Source organism: Rattus rattus, chromosome 5 (assembly GCF_011064425.1).
Source record: "Rattus rattus isolate New Zealand chromosome 5, Rrattus_CSIRO_v1, whole genome shotgun sequence".
In the NCBI taxonomy this organism is placed as follows: Eukaryota; Metazoa; Chordata; class Mammalia; order Rodentia; family Muridae; genus Rattus; species Rattus rattus.
The window spans coordinates 105,204,370-105,224,994 of record NC_046158.1 but is presented as its reverse complement, the minus strand read 5'-3'; the positions used below and the strand labels follow the sequence as shown (position 1 = coordinate 105,224,994).

General features: G+C 40.9%; 1 protein-coding gene across 1 annotated transcript in view; it reads left to right on the top strand.

The window, feature by feature from the left end:
- Positions 1–20,625, top strand: part of Atp8b4 (ATPase phospholipid transporting 8B4 (putative)) — a 192,105-nt gene that overhangs the window by 124,126 nt on the left and 47,354 nt on the right. The window contains exons 14-17 of the mRNA XM_032902598.1: positions 4,836–5,001; positions 10,499–10,687; positions 16,876–16,991; positions 19,956–20,120. Coding sequence (XP_032758489.1) covers positions 4,836–5,001; positions 10,499–10,687; positions 16,876–16,991; positions 19,956–20,120 — 636 coding nt within the window. The remainder of the gene's footprint in view (positions 1–4,835; positions 5,002–10,498; positions 10,688–16,875; positions 16,992–19,955; positions 20,121–20,625) is intronic.

The window sequence follows — 20,625 nt, the reverse complement described above, 5'->3', positions numbered from 1 at the left end:
GTCTCTACACCAGCTATTGGCCTGTTTAGGTTTTCTGTTTCTTCATGACTTACGTTTGGTGGCTATGTTTCTGGGATTAGTCCATTTCCCGTAGTAATAGTGTTTGCTCCATGCGTATTCACAGTAGCCACTTATATCCTTCTGTGTGTGTGCACATGTGCACCATTGTCTAATCGTCTCTCAAAGCTCCTACCTTTTCATGCAATTGCACAGGAAGTTAAATTCCAACATGAGCTTCAGAGGAGACTTAAACCACCCCCCTTTAATAGTTTGAGATCATAGACACTTGCATGTGCTGCTTCAATTAAAAACATTAAAAGCGCTTTTTAAAACTTCATATTGCTAAGTGAAATACCAGAGGTAGCTAAAGAGAAAAGGTTTATTTAGATTACCTTTGGAGGCATAATGTCTGAGATATGTTGGCTCCATTGGCTTGGCCTCTAGTGAGGGTGGGGGATGGTGGCATATCATGGTAGGGAGATATCTATCTATCTATCTATCTATCTATCTATCTATCTATCTATCGATCTACTATCTATAGCGAACAGTTAGATTGAATCAGATTTTAAGAAAAAGAGATGTACCTAATCTCTTGTAAGGACACACAGCCAATGATTAAAGCCATTGCTATCTGGAATTATCTCTTCTTAAAGGTCCATTTCACTACCTAATGACAGCCTTGGACATCACACTTTCATTCATGCACTTTTCAAGGTCATTCAGCATCCCATGTGTAACAAGTGCTTACAAGAAGAAAGAAGGCGGCATGATGCAAACACGTAACGAGTGGTGGTGATTATTAAAGTGTGGGTGGCTGGGGAAGTAACCAAGAGAGCTGTGGTGGCAAATGTTTAAAGTGTCAGATGTTGCTTAGTTCTGACTTTGCCACTTCCTGAACAGCTGGCCTGGACAGCTCAGATCTCATCCACAAAATGGGGAAAACAGTGTCTGTTCTGCATGCTTATTAGGCTCTGCATGCCACAAACATGAGGCTGCTAGCCTGTTTCCTGGCCCACTGTCAGAAACTTCTACTTTTATTCAGTTTATTTATTTTAGTAGTACTTAGTGTTATTCATTAGAGCTGACTGGAGGGACAGTGAGCCTACATTTGGCTCCAAGGTTACCTCAGGTGTTGACAAGCTGGATCTTGGAATGGATAATCTCTCTCAGCACTGCTTCTCTCTTTTAAAGAGTAGCACCTGCTCCAACCACAGGATTAAATATGATGCTAGGCTCTACATATGGAAGGTGGACAGCAAACAGCTCTGGAGGCCCTGTAGCTAATTAGAGTAACAGCCAGTGCTGATTCAGAGTGACAGAATCAAATGCCAAAACTGTGATACAGATGGCAGTAACAAACGTAGGGAAGAATGGCTAGAAATCCACAAGTTCTGGATGAGGGAAAAATAATAGTTTGTATCTACCGCTTTCTTTTGTAGTAAGCTTTAAGGAAGTGCCTACCAATAGAACACATTATTATATTTGCAATCGTAAATGTTAAATCACAACTATTAGTAATTCAAAAGGGGCCATAACAAGGCACATGCTATTTCAGATTAGATATTGCTGTCAAAATGAATTTAGTCGGGTCAGGTTTTGCCATCAATGTTGGTGTCAAAGGGTACAAGTGGAGTTCTGTGACCTTGAGAGAGAACGTCAGGGACTATGCATGGATTCATCTTCCTGTTCAAATGGCTGGAAGAATGCAAATCTCAAGTCACGGTCTCTACACTGGTGGGAAATAGGACTGAAGATGACATTTTCAATGCTATGATCTTTGCTATCCATTGATTCCCAACTCTTGTGACACTTACGCTTTGTTCCATGTGCTCCTGAACTGCAGCAATGTGGATGCACGTACCCTGATTCACATGAAAGATGTCACTAAAGGCTTTGGCCCTGAGGGTCAAGGATATGCAATTGGCAATGTACCCCACTCCCCCAAGCAAGCCAAGGCATATAAGTGCCATGTCAGGTCAGAAGTATGTCACCTACCCAAGAAGCAGCGCAGACCACATTGTCACTTACATGCATATTACAAGCTGATTCTTTGAGCTGGTTGGATCAGAAGTCTACCCTATTGGTCATGAGCCCTGGGTTAGGGGAGAGATGGGAGGTAGACAGGTAAAGCCTGATGGGTCATCATGAAGAGTATGATCCTTGCTACTACAAGTGCTGCCCAACCACAGGATTAACTATGATGCTAGGCTCTATGTATGGAAGGTGAGTGACAAACAGTCCTGGAGGCCCTGCAGTTGATTAGAGTAACAGCTGGTGCTGATTCTGTGTGACAAGGTCCCCTGGTGCTGGAGGCAGGCAGGATCTAGCTATTCTTGAGGGCACCCACAGAGATGATATGGAGGAGGTGGCTGGTTTATGCCCACAAGCTCAAACTCATAGTTCTCCCAGGGAACCCAATGTGTCGGTGAAGCACCCCTGGGAGGCAGCCTCAGTGGGTTTCCCCCATCACTGGTCTGCTTAACACACAGCAGAAGAAGCCTGACTGACAGAAACACTCTCAGCTCTACAAGGCTGAGCAGCAGTGAGGGCTGCTGGCTCTGACTGCAGCCCGCTTTTATTGCAAGTCTGTAACCAGGGCCCCTCCCTGTCCTACTTCTCTTTTCCCATTTACTGAACACTTCAGCCAGAGTCCAGCCCTGGGAGTGGGAATGAGCTTAATGTCCTGCGTTAGGCTCTGGGGCCTGCCAAGCGCAAGTCAGCCCCATAATGCAGAATACGGCCTTGCTGCCTGAGCAGCAGGATTTTACCTATTGAAGATGTCTACTCGGTGAGCACCAGCCTATCTTGCCATTGTACTAACAAGGCTCACTTCCTGATTCTGCCTTCTCTCCTAGCATCTGTCATCCTGGTGAGGCTTGGTCTCTGCACCACATCAGGGTGCCAGCTGGGAAATTCAGAAGGATTGGGCTCTGGGGCTCTAGCTGGAAGTCACCTGCCTGTCCCTCATGTGCAGAAGCCCTGCCTGTTCTTTGTTCCTCTTGGGATAGTACTAAACTCAGGGATCTGGCTGCTATCCTGGAATGGCAACAGGGTGTCTCATTGAGAATAGGAGGACAGGCTGCCAGAGTCCCACAGACATAGTGGTGGAGAGAAATGTTTGGAGTGTCCCACTGACATGCAGACCATCCTAGTCCACTCAAGCTTCTTAAATGTTGTTGCTACAAGACTCCAAAGAGCTCTGGAGCTCTTTGCTGCCAGTGTTGGGTTCCTGGCTACCACGGGGTAGTGAGTAAACTCAACAGTGCTTCAAGCTCCAGCCTCAAACATTATTATTATTATTATTATTATTATTATTATTATTATTATTATTATTATTATTTATTTTTTTTGTTCCTCTGCTAGATGGCTTTGTAGGCGATTCGAGCTATATAATGATGGTGTGGCAGCTGCCTCTTGGCAGAGCATAGCTTAAGCCCTGTAGCTCCTGTAAATACTAGATCAGTGAATAAATAAAAGCATGTTAAGACAGAAAGGGGTATGTTGCCCAAAGCATCATTTCTTCATCCCGCAGAAGGACACATTGAAACTTTTGGTCAAAACAAGAATACATGAAAATAAGCATCTCCTCCCACCCCAGAGTGAGGATGGACTGCAAAGGGATTGTGGACATGGCACAGGCGTGTACTTGAGTGTCTCTGTGTGATACACATGGATTCAGAACTTGGAGCAAAAGAAAAGGCAGTCCAGCCACAGCGTGAAGCTAGACTGTTGATTGGATAACAGTAAATTCTGCTCATGTGATTTCATTGGATGGGATACTTAATTTTAGTTACAAAGTAGAAGGTCCATGTTATCAGCCTTGGATATGGGAATAGAGTGGAAAAGTGGAGGACCAAAGCAATTGAATGGTTGTAGTGTCCTTATATACTGAGAAGCTGAGAGATACAGTGTGTTGTGAAGGGAAAAGAACATTTCATTACTTAGAAGACTGTCATAAAGTTTCTAAACTTGAGGTTTAAATGTCCAAAAGATAGGGCATGACCACATGAAATCAACAGAAGGCCAAAAGGTGGAGATCAGGTTGGAGTTCTCAAATGGGAAGAAGTACACAGTGAATGTGTTGTGTGACACGATTCCTAAGGATATGAGAGCAGACACCTACTTAGTCCAGATGGAACCAATGACAGACCAAAGTAACGATCAAATTCCATCTTGATGAGCCAGTGGGTTTTATTGAGGTTCCTTAAAGGAAAATGGATAAGCGCTTATTTATAGGAGCAGAGTAGCACCAAAGCCCACGTTAATGTAACCACCCATGATATCTGGAAATGTGCATATCCTATATGCAGCTCATCAGATTGGAAAGTGTCCTTTGTAGGTAGTTCACTCAGTCAGTCGGAGCCTTCCCAGGTAGCCTGGTTGATCCTCTACCTCTTCCAGGAGGTATTTCTGGTCTAAGTGTGTCCTTCAGGGCTTACAAATGTCTCAACTGCTTATATACCTGTGGTGGAAGGTGTCTGTTGAATCTAGTTGGCTTTAGGGACTTCCTGAGCTATTCTGAGTTGTTTACTCACTCAGTTTAAGGATCTTCCCTGTAGGATAAAATGCCTCAGCCACACCTCCACTTTTAGCATCCTGTGTCCAAATAAACTTTATTCAAGGATGAAAGGCTTTACTCTGCTATACAAGAACAAGTGAATGTCTACTAGGAAAATTTTTAGTTTTGAAACAATCCAGGACGAATTAGTGGTTGCAGATTCTTTAAAATTAAGACAGATAGTTGCAACCCATGAAATGTGCAAAGGTTAAAAAATGGAAAAGACACCTGATTAATTTTGGAAAAAGTTTGTTTTGGTGGTGTTGTTCTCTTATAGAAAAAGGAGACTGTGGACTTCTCGGGCAAATCAAAATCAGAAAGAACACTCAATTTCTTTGACCACAGTCTGATGGAATCCATTGAGCTTGGAGACCCCAAAGTCCATGAATTCCTTCGCTTACTTGCTCTCTGCCATACTGTAATGTCAGAGGAGGACAGCGCAGGTAAGTGCTGCATAGCGAACCTTTAACAAATGTGACAAAGATAAGCATGGCTATGCAAATTGAAGGATTTTTGAATTAACTGTAGAATATTCCGAGCAAAACTTTCTTGTTTCCAGCTTTTTATTTGTTTTTTTTCTGAACGCTTAACAGAAACAAGGAAATTTTTAATTTTTTATTCATTTTATTTATGTGTATGAATATCTTAGCTGCATGTATGTTTGTATACCATTTGTGTGTAGTGCCCTCAGGTGAGGGTCTCTGATCACCTGGAACTGGAGTTACAGACATTTGTGAGCTGCTCTGTGGGGGTTAGGAATTGAACCTGGGTCCTCTGAAATAGCAGCCAGCATTCTTAGTTGCCAAGCCAGCACTCCAGATCCCATAAATACATTAAAGAAAAAGAGACAGTACCAATGGAAAGCTAAGGGTCCAAATGCGTCCTTCAGCTGGGATGAAATGCTTCTTATGATTGGGCCCCACACTGGGCTGTGAAATTCTAGTACCCAGAACACATAGGGAGATACAGTTCACACAGCACATGCTCATGGATGGAGCTGACCATAGAGTAGGGATAAATCTACATAAAACACAGTGGTCGTCATGCGGATCAAGGCCGTTTACATGCTACATGGTTATTTGGAGCTCAGGGTTAATAAAATACAGCAAACCCAGCTGACTCACTTTACCTTTGATCCCGAGAGGTCACTGCTGATGCCAGAGAATCAACTTCTTCAGAGTCTAACAGTTTTACCTGTAAATTTTGTTTCTTTGTGCTACCAAATATTAAGTTAAAATTACTACCCAAGGAAGTAATAAGTGCTGGATTAACCCATTCTTTAGATTTTAATTGCTTTCAAGGTTTACATAATTATATTTATGGCTTTAATTGATCTTTATAATATTAACACCACAAGGAATCGTTATATTCCCTTCTGGGAATTGCCTTAAGGAAGTTTCTTTCATTTCTGCCTTTTGAGTTTATTTCATTTCCCAAACCCTATTTCATTTTAATAGCACTCTCTGTTTTCCATTAATGTTATGATATTCTTTAGATCTCTTTGAGGATATTAATTATACTTAATTTGAAATTTGCTTTTGTTTCATCCAGTAAGCTGTATTTTATTGAGTGTGTTCTCTTTTTCTCTCTCCTCTCTGTCTCTATGTCTGTCTCTCTGTCTCTCTGTCTCTCTGTCTCTCTGTATCTCTCTCTCTCTCTCTCTCTTTCTCTCTCTGTCTTTCCCTCCCTCCAGCCCTTCCTCCCTCTCTCCCTTCCCCATCTCCCCTCTCCTTCTGCACTAACTTTTATGTTGTTCTCAAATGTTTGGTGATCTATGGTTGACTGGTCGTCTGTTCTCTTTGTGTGAGAGACTTGGCGAATGCCGTCTGTTACCATAGTCTGTTACTTAAGATTGTATGGGTAAGGCAGATCTTGTAACTGGTCTTCTGGTTGCGGGGTCCTCTGTTCTGAGAGTCGTGTCACCAAGATTACCATCTCGCTTTTCCAGGACTGATACTAGGAGTCAACCAGCCAGGGCTCTTATTAGAGACAGAATTGTATACTCGTTTCCCCTCCTATTCTGTGGAAGTCTAACACCATTACACTCATTCACTTGTCGTCTCTGGTCCCAGATTCAGATCTTGACCCTTTCCTGAGGTGGCATGAACACCATGAAGAAAAGTATTTTTAAGGATGCATTCGGGGAAGAAGTATTGCTTCAGAGCAAGCTGCCTGGAGAAGGAGCCTAGTGGTACAGGAGTGCCAAGGGGGAATTTTTCAATTAAGTTACTAATGAGGCCTCCCAAGATTCTGTTCTCATTAGTTGACTGAGTTTTAAGACTCTTTGGTGCTTTTTCTTGCCTCTGCCCTCATGTTCTTCTGCAGATGTTTTAAACGATATAGTTTTTCCTCTATCTTTGTTTCTTTATTGATCAAACACTCAGTTTATCTTTCAGATAGTTCTCAGATTTGTAGATTCATTCTTTAATTGTAGCATATTCAGAATTTACATTGTGCTGTAATTCAGTGCATCAAAGTATGTGCATGCATATCACACACACGCACACGCGCACACACACACACACACATACACACACACACATACACATTGTAGCTTGGTAAAATTTGACAGTTGCAAATATCTCTAGAAACACTGCTTGGATCAAGGCATAAATGTCCTCCATCGGTGCAGAGGTTACTCCCACCACATTTATTCAGTTTCTTTAAACTCTAGCCCACCCAACTGCTAATAGGCTTCCATCACTCAAGGTGTGTTTCTCTTCTTGTCCTCCACTGAAGCAGAATTGTCCAGTATACACTCCGTGCCTTGTTCTGGCATCATGCCGGTGTCTCTGTTGCTAGTTTCTTTTTCTTTTTTATTAAATACCATTCCTCTGTATGAACACACCACACCCATTCCCAGTTCTCTGTTAATAACATTAGGTTGTTCTAGCTTTTGGTTGTCACAAACGCTTTTTATGTCTTTTGAAAATTATTTGTTTAAAAACATTGGGAGGAGGATGACCAAACACTTAAGAGTGGAAATCGCCAGCTCATCATAGAAGGAAGGATATGTTCAAACCTCTAAGAAATCGTTCAACTGCTTTGAAAAATATTCAGGTATCATTTTCTATCCCTGCTGTGCTTGAGTGAGAGTTTGGCCCCCTGACGTCCAGCCCAGCATTTCCTGCAGCTTGGCTTTCATTTAGTCATTCTCTGGCTGGCTGATGCCTCGCTGTAAAGGATTCCTGGAGAGAAAGGAGTTAGATATGTGAATGATTTCAAGTGTTTCTAACCCTCGTCTCAAGACACTAAGTTCTACTGTTGGGTTCCATCTTGAGGAAATGTGAACTTGCTTTCCTTTCAAAGCTTTCGTTGTGGGCTATGCTGCCCAGGCTCAAGAGAATCCCTACATGCTAAAGAGCATCCCAAACCAAACTCCTCTGCATAAATGTCCCTTATAGAGAAGACGAGAGTACAATCCAACACTAAAGCTTTTAATACTTAAAATTCAGCTCGTGGTTGAGGACGTTGCTGCAACCTTGTGGCAGTTGGCTCCTGGGGAAGTTGCTTGAAGACACTGTGGTTTTGGTCTGTGCTGGAGTAGTTTCAGAACAAGGGGGAGGGAAATCCAAACACTTCAGGAAAAATTTTTCCTTTACTTTTTTTTGGTAAATGCAATAAAATATGTTTTAAAAACTTAAAACTCTTTCATTGCCTTATTGTACCAATTTTAAAATTTGTTGAAGCTTGATAATAGCTTGGTATATGTTTAATTTTCATAAACATTTAGTAAATGCTGGCAATGAGTATATACTTGGGGGTCCTGTATTCTAAACATATACATTCAACAATTGCATACAACACTTTTTAAGTTATATTACTCAAACGTCTGGTTCTTTTGTTTCTCTGTTTGTTTATTGAGTGACATATTGCTATTCTGTAGCCCACGCTATCTTTGGGCCTCAGCCTTCTAAGTGTTTTTTTTTTTTAATGGATTATTTCGACAACTTGATTTCTCAGCTAATCAAAATATATGCCCAGTGCCCCTAATACAACAGCACACTTGTAGTTGATGGTTGTAGTCCCACCAAAGCTTGCTTTGGAAGGTTATGTTTGATAACATTCAGATTTCTGTCTTCATTAGACCGCAGCTTGTATCAGTATCCCTTGACCTCACTTTCTCCAGTAGCCATTTTCGTCTCAGAGTTTAGTGATTGTTTGTTCCTACTTCCTAGGTGTTTGGCACTTAGTTTTCATTAGTTTTTGTTAATCTCTCTGCTTACATTTTGGCCATGACTCTTGTAAATGATTTGTTTTAACATTTAAAAAAAATCAGTGGAGACAAAGCTAAGGTCAGAGAACACCCCTCATTCTCCTTTGTCATCACTACACTTAGTTTTAAATACTTAAAGCTCAGCTGCTGATAACCTCTGGAGCCCTTTTCAACCAAACTATTTTTGTTTTAGACTCTTCTTTCCTTTTTTGTCTTTTCATAGGTTGAGTCCTTTCAATTCCTGCTACTTTGAAAAAAATGAACCTTTATTATTTTAGCAGTTAACATTGAGACTTTAACCTAATAAACTCACGAAAGCCTAAGGCTTCTTTGAGTAAAACAAAGATCCTTTAATAGTTATTAATGCTGCCCTGGCACACGCAACATTCTCACCGTGCTTTTCATGCTTTTAAAACCTCACAGGTGCCATGCTTATAACTGTGTCGATACCTGTGTGATTCACTCATGTGTATCTGCTTTATGTTCCTTAACATTTCTTTCTTCATTTGTCTGTAAATGATGTCTGTCTGTCTGTCTATCAATCTATCAGTCAATCTATCTATCATCTATCTATATCTATCTATCTATCATCTGTCTACCTATATCTTATCTATCATCTATCTATCTATCTATCTATCTATCTATCTATCTATCTATCTATCTATCTATCTATCTATCTATCTATCTATCTCTATCTATCATCTATCTATCTATCTATCTATCTATCTATCTATCTATCTATCTATCTATCTATCTGTAAGTTTGTAGCTTACCTATTTCTGGTAAAATCATGAGAGACTCTGAAGTAACTATGTTATCATTGCTCCTTTTCTTTTTTCATTTTTTGAAACAGAGTCTTGCTATACATCCCTGGGTAGTGTGGTGTTCAGGCTGGCCTTAAACTAACAGAAATCTTCCTGCCTTTGCCTGTTACCTGATTGCTTGCTTATAAATGTATACTCAAGAATATATGCAGGGAAGTAAGGTTTTCTTTTCACAAGGAATCCATAGTAAACCCACAGTCTACCCACTAATAGAAAAACCAACTGCATAACACTTTATCTTTGAACACCATAAACAGTAAATATTGATCCATCAATGTCTACACCTTCTGATTATTTTTCAAACACTATATAATTTTATGTAAGTGGGATTACTTTTATTTTTAAGGCATTTTTTTAGTCTTTTTTCATTTTTCATTCTTTCTCCTCTTAGCTCCACTACAGCACACAGCTATTAAGCATCTTGATTTGATCCTTTATATTTTGGTGGAATCTTACATGTTCAGTCTCATGGAAAGGTCATTAGTGACTTAGCAAATGTCAGACTATGTGCTTCCCTACTCCTTGTTGTTTGACCTTTCTAATGATCATATCACCTCTTTCAGCCATAGGTCCCATCAATATAAAATGAAAGTAAGAATTTAAGTAACCACTACTTCTAAAGGCTTACCCTGAGCATCATATGGGAATCATATGAGGGTCCTATTGCCGTGTTTTAGTTAGAAACTCTAGTCACTGAAAGTGAAGAACTGTGGTTTCCGAGACAAGAAACTTTTATCACAGTGGAGAGACAGACTCACAGTTGGACAGTATGTCCGATAGGAAAATGTTTAGAGTTAATGCTGGGGTTGGTTATTAAAGAATGCATTGGGATTAACATTGGAAGTATGAACGTGAATTATTACCCTCAGCACAGAATGTGTTTGTCTCCTTCCCTTTTAGGACAACTGGTTTACCAAGTTCAATCACCTGATGAAGGAGCTCTAGTTACTGCTGCTAGAAATTTTGGGTTCATTTTTAAGTCTCGAACCCCAGAGACAATTACAATAGAAGAACTGGGAACGCCAGTTACTTACCAGTTACTCGCCTTTTTGGATTTCAACAACATCCGGAAAAGGATGTCTGTCATAGGTATGTTGGCTAGCTGTAATTATTATTGATCTCCTGATGCTTCTGTAGTTATGCTGATACTTTTTATGGATAATTCGAATCTTGCCTATGTGCTACAGTTTTGTAATGTTATGAACCCCTGTGGCCCTCAACTTAGCTTTAAGAGTGTAGTGATCTGTGAATGAAATTCAACAAGAGCTTGTTATTCTGAATTCTCTATCTGAGGTAACTGCTGTGCACGTTATTATTTTTATGCCCATTTTATAGATAATCAAACTGGGTTACAGAAAGTGCAGGGACTTACCTGAGTCTTAAATTGGCGACACCGCGGACAGTCAAATCCCGAAGTCTGACTGGAGAGCCACTTAATTCTGGCTCAGGAGAGTTTCTGAACTGTGTAGCTTTTGCTGGTTGTTGTGGGCATCATTGGCGGTTCTCAGATCATCCATTATTTCTGCTCAGCATCATTGGCCGTTCTCATAGTTCTCACATCATTCATTATTTCCGCTCAGCATCATGGACCATCGTCATGCCATTCATTATTTCTGTTTATCCCCATTGCTGGGGATGGTAGCTTATTTATTACCACATCACATCCATGTTTTTATAACTTAGTGTTAACCTTCAGCACCATTTCAGTGTCCTCAGATGAGTCACACAACCCCTTTTCCAATCCTCTTACCTCTCTAAGCAGGCTTTTATCTTTTAATCTTTAAAAATTAGTTTTTTTGTTCTTAGTTCTTGGAGAACTGTATATAATGGGTTTAGATCATATTTACTTCCTCCCCAATCTTCTCTCAGATAACTTTTTCTTTCCTACCCACGCAACTCTGCATCCTGTTTTTTTTTCTTTAATCTATCAAGTCCAATTTGTGATGATCATATTTCTTGGATGTGTGGCCTTCCACTGGAGTGTGGTCAACTTTCCAGGGGTTACTTAAAGAAAAACAGACTCTTACTCTCCCAGAAGCTATCAATTTCAAATAGTTCCTTGGCTATGGGACTTCATGTCCATCCTCTCCCCACTCCATGCTGGGATTTGGTCTGCCTTGAGTTTGCACAGGTTTTCTGTACACTCTCTGAACTGGTACGAGTTCATATGTGTAGCTGCCCTGATGTGTTCAAAAGATAGTTTCCTTGTGGTCATCCACTGTCTTTGGCTCTTAGACTCTTTCTGCTCCCTCTTCCATAGTAATCCCTGAGCTGTGGGATGAGGCATATGATATAGATGTCCCATTTAGGGTTGAACATCCCTCAATCTCTCATTCTCCACATCTTGACCAGTTGTGGGTCTCTATGCCAACCACCATCTATTGAAAATAGAAGCGTCTCTGGTGAGGGTTCTGCCAACTGTATATCACCCTCACGTAGGACCCAAGAAATGAAACTCAAAGATTTTAAGTCATTTGTCAGAGAGTATCAAATAGCACACAAGTTCTACACAGCTAGTCAGATGCAAAGAAAATAACTAAATCTGGGGCGGTCTTCTTTAAAGTTTAGCTTTGACCTTAGAGATAGCTCAGTGGCTTTTCTAGGATGTGTAAGGCTCTGGGTTCAACTTCCAGCAGTGAGAAATCAAAATAACTCCTCCTCACATAAAGCTGGCTTCCTACCTTCTTGGTAGCTCTCTTGCTTTTGACACTTCCGTAGCTTTTATGTACTAGAAAATGGTTCCCAGCTTTTAGCCCCCATCAGAATAAGCTGGGAAAACTATTTGCAGATCACTTGGCTTTGAGTACTGGTTTGTAAACTAGTCCATTGGAGGCAGAGTCCCCAGGTTTGCATTTCTGATAACTTCTAAGTGATGCGGATGTACACCGTAGAGACCACAGATGGAGAAACACCACTCTAGGGCTACATTTACCCATTGTTAGTCATTTCTTCATTGGAGTGTTTGAGTTGTTTCTCAAACCTGCATCATTCTTTGCTATTCTCTAATTTCAGAGTTTCTTTAGAATCCTGTCAATGCTTTCTTAAATCTTTCCTTTCCAAATGCATCCTAGAATTATCTGCAAACATAGTGTCTACTAAACCACATTTCCCCCCTCAATACAATTCTACTGTCCTTTCCTCTAAGTTACTAGTATCATTGACTCCGTTAGGGGTCTTGTCACTATGCACTTGAATTATTGTAGTGTCTACCTAATTGCCTCTATTAAAGTAATACTCTATGCTGGCAACATGTTACTTTTTCTAAGGCATAGCCTGATCATTTAAAAATGTTGGCTTCCCAGAATTCATAGGGGAATGCTCCTAGTGTGAGCACTTAAAAAATGCTGGTTTCCCAGAATTCCAAGCTTAGTGCTCCTAATATGACCTCAAAAGGTCACATGCAAAGTGACACCAACCTACTTTTCTCTACTTTCTAAACTTTGTGCTCAAGAATCCTCACAGCTCACTATTCCTGAAATGTATTGTATTCTTTTATCCCCGTGTATATGTTGTTTTTAAATGTATACCTACAACAATTCTTTCCCCTAATCCCCTTTGGCTGAAAATTCCTTCTCATCTGGTAATGTACAATTCAAATGCCATTTGTTCCTCTTTTCCTACATATACTATATCTTATGGTATTTCCCAGAATGCTTTGTTCAACACAGCCGTGGGATTCCTCTCCTGGGACTGACTCATGGTTATCTTAGCCCATAGGCTGGGGACTTGAGGTCAGGGAGCCATATCTTTAGACTCTTCAGGGTCAAGCACTCGACAGGCACATGATCTTTACAGATATTCATTACATGAAATTCTACCTAATACTCTGTAACTTATGAACAACTTGGTCATTGCATTAAATTAATTCCTACTGTGGAAAAATATATATCCATAATGATAGGGTTTGGAGTCTTTACCGGAACGTAGTATGGAGAGATTGACCTGAGGCTACTCATTTTAATTAGTTTTCCTGTAACAGCTGCAGGCAGCTTCCGTCAGCAGAGAAGCACACAGGCGGCTCCAGGTGTTGGCTCACTGTTGGACCAGCAGGAGCTGTCCTCTCTTTACAACCCCAGGGGAGGCGTGAATGGTCCTCATCTAGCTCACAGTGGATTTTATTTTGCTCTAAGGGTGTTGACGAAAACCTAAGATTGTTCTATGGGGAGAAGTTTGGCTTTTGCTCAGCATCGGTCACCATTACGGGCTGTGGGGAATTCTCAGCTTAACCGCAGACATCAGATGCCTGCCTTAATGGATCCCATATGAGAAAGGGCAATGTTTAGCAGAGTGGGGCTCACAGGCTTTATTTTGGCTGCTTGGGTTTTAATCATTTTAATCAGGGGAGAATTCAAGAGGGACTCTGCTAGGGTAGAAAAGTCTGTTTGAGTCTAGGCAGGAAACAATCCCAGCCTCCTGACTGTCACGTGGCCTGTTCTATGGGGACAATATTCCTGCAAATGTCTGACACTGCTGCCCTCTCTTCCCTAGTCTCTGTCTTAGGGTTTCTGTTCCTGCACAAAAGATCATGACCAAGAAGCAAATTGGGGAGGAAAGGGTTTATTCAGCCTATACTTCCACATTGCTGTTCATCACCAAAGGTCAGGAATGGAACTCACACAGGGCAGGAAGCTGGAGGCAGAAGCTGATGCAGAGGCCATGGAGGGATGCTGCTTACTGGCTTGCTTCCCCTGACTTACTCAGCTTGCCTTCTCATAGAGCCCAGGACCACCAGCACAGGGACGGCACTACTCATAATGGACTGAGTCCTCTCTCCTTGATCACTAATTGAGAAAATGACTTACAGCTGGGTCTCATGGAGGCATTTCCTCCATGGAGGCTCCTTTCTCTGTGATAATGCCAGTTTGTGTCAAGTTGACACACAAAACCAGCCAGTACAGTCTCCCATTGCCTTTTCTTTCCTCATCCTCATCCTCCTCTTCCTCCCTTTCTCCCCCTCCTTCTCCTCTTCCTCCTTCTTCTCTTCCTCCTCCTCCTCCTTCTTTCTTCTGCTTCTGCTTTTGCTTCTGCTTTTTCTCTGCTTCTGCTTCCTTCTTCATTTTCTACCTTATAGTTTGTTTTGAGTCTTTCAGTCATCAGCTTATTAATGTGTGATTTTAATACTAGCATGCTTAGATTTCATTTGGGGACCAGAGCCCTTATTTAAGTCAGTGTTGTTTAAATAAAAGTTGATTTCTATAGTGGCTTGTCAAAGGTTATAGAATCTACTAATTAGCAAACATATGAACGTCATTATATCATTATGGAAGAGTCTATTTACTAATTTGCATATAAAGGTCAGTTATTCTGTATATAAACAAACAAACACCAACAAAATATTGAGTAGAAGCAGATGGCAGATAACCACTAAAGCATAAATTGCATCAGCCCTCAAAATCTGTTGTGAGACAGAGACTGTTCAATTGTAAATATCTAGGTGTGGTGCTTATCATAATTCCAGCACATGGGAGGACTAAGGGTAGCCTGGGTTATATAATGAGACCCTATCATCTCCCCACTCCCCCAAATCATCAAATTTTAATCAAAAGACTGTAACTACCAAAAAAAAAAAAGAGCTTAATTAGCCACAGCCAGCACATTCTATTCTAAACCCCTTCTTGGCTTGAGCAGATACCCAACACCCTAGAAATCTCTCTGCTCTGGATCTTGTCATGGTCTTTTGTTTCAAGACCATTGGCCAGCTTTTATAGCTGCATTGTCTGGTGCAATTCTTCTCATACCTTGGCTTGAATTGCCTAATGAAGGAAAAAAGCTTATCGACATATACCCCTTGCCAGCCTGTTTCCCACCTTCACCTTATGGCCATTAAATAGATAATAAAGTATATACTGTGCTCTCCTGTTCTACGGCATCCTGTTTGTGGAGAGCACTTTAAGTGGAAGGCGTGAAATGACCTTAGGTTCAGTTGATGAAGCCTGTGAAAGTGTGAGTTCAGACTATGAAGTGAGGTTGTAGCTCAGGCAGTTGTGTGGAAACACACAACCTTACCATTCATTCATTCATTCATTCATTCATTCATTCATTCATATTATTAGGTGCCTACTGTGTGTCAAATGTAAAACCAAGCCTGCAAAGTTGGGTCAACTCTTAAGTATTTGAAAGTAACATTTGATAGAATATACAGGTGAGATTAGTAATGCAGGTAGTCTGGTAAGGGCCGCCATTCCCAAACCTGAAGAACAAGCAAAACCAGCCCTACCAATAACAGACTTCAGTGGGAGAAGCACAGAAGGGTCTTTTTTCAACTCTGTGAGGAGTTTTGTTTGTAGCTATGGTTGACCCAACAGCAAATCACTAAAATGAATGAACTTTCCCAAGCAACAAAGGGAGTAAGAGAATACCAGAGCAACATCCTGAGAAACTAGGAGGTAGGCAAATCCCTGAGAGGCAGACAGAGAGATGGGCCATGACTAAGCTCTAAAGATGACAGCTTTTCTCTCACCCTTCTTTCCTGAGACAAAAGACTAGTAGTTTAAAACAAAGGCCTCACTCTGTCACCAATAGGATTCCTCTTCTGTTGGACCACAAAGCATGGATTAGGACAGGTTCACCAAGTCGTGGGGCTATCAATCACCTTGTCTTTGTTCAGATTGACCTGCTCTAAGTTAGGGGAGGAAGAACTCTCAAAGATACTTAAAACCTGAGAGGAGAGAGTGAATTTTGTACTCTGGAGTTCCTCTTTGCTATGTTCTCTCTGTCTCTGTCTCTGTCTCTCTCTGTCTCTGTCTCTCTGTCTCTCTGTCTCTCTGTCTCTCTCTCTGTCTCTGTCTCTCTCTCTCTCTCTCTCTCTCTCTCTCTCTCTCTCTCTCTCTCTTTGTTCTTCCATCTAATAAAAGTCTTCACTGTGAATAGAATTCTGTGAGGAGACAGGTTGGTGTAACTGTGATAGATATTTAAACAGAAGATCTTGAATTACACACCAAGAACTTTCCAAAAAAGCTCTTAATTCTCCTTAATACATATGGCTTGATTTAAACCTTTCAGTTATTTTGCAATAGTAGGCAAGGGGATCTTTCTAGGCCATGTACATCAGACTAAAACTATTTGTTTCTGAGTTTGGGAAATCAGAATGTCTAGTAGAAGGAATTATGTTTTAATTAATTGAACAAGAATAAAGCCAACTGACTTAGGTAGTGATTGTCTAGCCAAAGAACGTGAATGCTTTGGTTTAGGCAAAAACCTTATGTCCATTTCCAGATGGGCTAGTTTTCACAGATTTCAGTGCTAATAATCAACTTTTCCAAACGGTTACTTTTCAGTTCGAAACCCAGAAGGACAGATAAAACTTTATTCCAAAGGAGCAGATACTATTTTGTTTGAAAAACTCCATCCTTCCAATGAAGACCTGCTGTCCTTGACATCAGACCATCTCAGTGTAAGTGCCTCGTGTCAGTTCAGCTCAGGAGCTGCCTTTACAGCCCGATGGTTAGGACTTGCTAACAAATATCAGCAAAGGAGCTGACTTCTGAAATGCAAGTCCACCGGGGAGCCATCCCACCGAGGGCGGTCCCTGATGGTCTAGGAACAGGCTCGCAATCAGAGTTTTAGCATAGGTGAGTTATTACAGTGGAGAGAGCCACATGGCTGGGTGAGCTCAGGGTCCCTCAGGGCTCCTATTTTAAGGCTGTGTTTCGATGGCGACAGAAGAACGGTCTCTGGAGCCAGCTTTCCCTTTAAGACTTCTTTCATTTTGGCTACAAACTGTGAGCCCCTTATGTGCTATGGATGCTCAACCCACACATTCTAAGACTCGTCTGATTTTTTTCAGGAACTTTCTAAAGGGAGTTCCTTTGCTCTTCTCTCAAGAGCAAGGGACTGTGAAGTAACAGGGATGCGTTGGGTTTAAACCTAGCATCTTAGTGTCATGTTAACAGTTTATTTGAAGTTCTGGTTGACCCCTGTGGATGTTGCAGGGAATGGTTCAAAATTTTTATTTTATCCATTTTTATTCCGCCATTAAAATTATTGATGATTCAAGTTCCTTTGCTGGATGTTGTTTTTATTATAAAACATCCCCTCAAGACCTCTAAAAACAGAAAATGTAAATGCTCTGCTGACTTTAAGTTTAAAAGTGATGGTTTAGTAATAATTGTTATAAACATAGCTATTTTTTCATTTTTAATAGAGCATTCTTGATTTTTCTTTTAATGCCTTCCAGAGATTGAAATGGCCTTTTAGGGTTTTTGGTTACTAAAAAAATATATTAGAGTGATAACCATATGATTTTTGTCATTGCTCAAACACCAAGGCACTAGATACTTGGTAGTTTCTTTTGGGGCAGGCGTGGGAGAATTGTTTTTAGGGCAGGCCAACGAGACCTGTTCTTTTCCGCATTCATATTCCTTTGGCTTCTACCTTCTACGCCTTTACATTTGTACCTAATTATTGATTTTGGATAGTTTTATGATAGGAAAAGTCCTTGCTCAAATAACCATTTTGGATTAAATGTGTGTTTCATGACTAATTAGATGACTTAAGTCATCTGTCCCCTTTTCTAGTGTCCTCTTAGAGTGGATTCACCGTTGTGCAGAACAGAATGGGAGTCAGTGGCAATGCCCAGTGGGGTTTCCTGTTAAAGTCAAAGGCGTGTCTGTGTGACTTGAGAAGACAAAAAAATGGTTTAAAGGCAGTAATTAGATTTCCAGACCAGAAGGGGATGCAGTGGTCTTAGAAGAGGGGGTTTGTAAATGTGAATGCAGTGTCTGAACTGCTACCAACTACCTGGTGATGAATTCACTTAGTGTTCCTTATGGTCTTTGTGGGCTAAAGCACATCTTTGCACCATGCACTTCCTTTTTCTTTTTACTAATCAGGGTGCTTTGTGATTTAGCACATGTCTGATCATAAAACTGTATCTGCCCTGTACATCAGAACAATAGAGAAACCATGCTTAATGACCAGCAGGGCCTGAAGGAGCAGAAATGGCTATTAAAATGTTTTACTTGTAGTTTGGAGGCCCATAAAATGACCGCTGAAGGCAGAAGTGACATGTGAGGTTTTCAACATTACCCCCAAACTCAATCTACTTGTGTTTCTAGCTATTGTGGCTGTGCGAGACACATAGCAGGCACTAATATCTTACCCATCACCTCTCTTAGAAGGATAAAAGTACCAGAAGTGTCATATGAGATTGTCCGCTTACCAAGTGTTCTAGTTTATTTGGCTTTTATTTCTAGGTCACCCCATCACTGGAAATGACAGGGCAGGAATTCAAAGCAAGAACCTCAACCCCTGCTTGTTGGATTCCTCTCTGGCTCACCCTGGCTGATGCTTTCTTACATAGCCTGGAACTACCTGCACAGGGATGGTCCTGCCCACAGTGGGCAGGGACCTCCTGCCTCAGTTAATAATCAAGACAACCTCCTATAGATATACCAAAGGCCAGTTTGATCCAGGCAATTCTTCTGTTGAGTATTTCCTCTTAGATGAGTCTAGACTGTGCAAGTTGACAATTTATACTAACTTAGGAAAAACATGACTTCCTGATATTTGATTGCTTATTAAAATAGCTCCATAAATTATACTATAATTTCTAACAAATAATTAATGTTTGAGCTGGTCTGATTTGATGATGATATCTTCAAGATTTCAAACATTGTCTTATTATTAAAGATAAAACCAATGTAATTAAAAAAGGGAAACATGTCACAGAAGAGTCTAGAGTCTAAAGACCAAAGACAGCCCTGAAAACTCACACTTGTAGTATCTTTTATTCATTTCTCTTCCCTTTCCTTCAAAGGTGATTATCATAACCACAAGGAGCAGACCTGACTTCTCTTTCTCAACTATTTAGCATTGACGTATTCACCAGTTATTGCTCTTAGCTTTTATTGTGGAGCTTTTCAAGTATATGAAAAAGTCGGACTCATTGAATTTTCACCAAGGATGCGTAACTACTGGGGGTGTGTGTGTGAAAAGGCGTGGAGAGAGAGCCCGCTCTAGTTCACAAAAGAGCTTTCTCTCTTTGCCTGCCTAGCTGTGACTCCTGTCTTCATGACTGGGACAGGAACACCTCCTACAGGCAGAGAACACTTGCTTTCAATGTATAGATACAATTGGTTCCAACACCATCTCTCTCTTCCCAAGTAGGACACTTCAGTAGGCATTTTCAGCTGTTTTTAGGGGGAAAGCTAGGGTCCCGCATGTCAGACCTCATAGGCTTAACATAAATCACAACTATTCTCTCCCATGTCTGAGGAGGTACAGAGTTAGAGCCAGGACAGCGAGGTGGTGCTCTTGGGGGAAAAATGGGTGTGAATGAAACAGTCACCATGTTGTGGGGACTTTCACTGTGCTTATTGTTGTCTACCCGTCCCTAAGATTGTGTCTTCTCTCACAGGAATTTGCAGGGGAAGGTCTCCGAACTTTAGCAATTGCTTATCGAGAGCTTGATGACAAGTACTTTAAAATGTGGCAGAAGATGCTTGAAGATGCAAATTCTGCCATCGCTGAGAGGGATGAACGGATATCTGGGCTGTATGAAGAAATTGAAAGGGATTTGATGGTATAAGTTCGGAACTGCGATGCTCTGTGCTTACTTAAGTCATTGGCTAAGTATCTTGCATGTAGACATGGTTCTCTTTCAGTGATAGGTCACGCTTTATATGCTGGGTTCCAGATTACTATGTGTGGCTCAGCAAATCGAGCAGACTGGCTTTGTTAACAGTAAATTAAGCAATGGAAGTCTTCCCAAAGTAAAGGATTGTAGACTTCCTATTTACCAACCCCTAGTTGATCTTTGATACAACATATTCAGTTTCTACCTCTGCTTTCTGATGCACATTTTTAGAGCAGAAACAATTTCTATAGAGAGCAGAGCTCTGAACTATTCCAGATCAGGAGACTCTAATGACAACTTAGAGTGGGGTCTAAAATACACCCAGGAGGAGTAGAAGGCAGGAAATAATCAAACTCAGAGCTGAAATCAACCAAGTAGAAACAAAAAGGACTATACAAAGAACAGAACCAAAAACTGGTTCTTTGAGAAAATCAACAGAATAGATAAACCC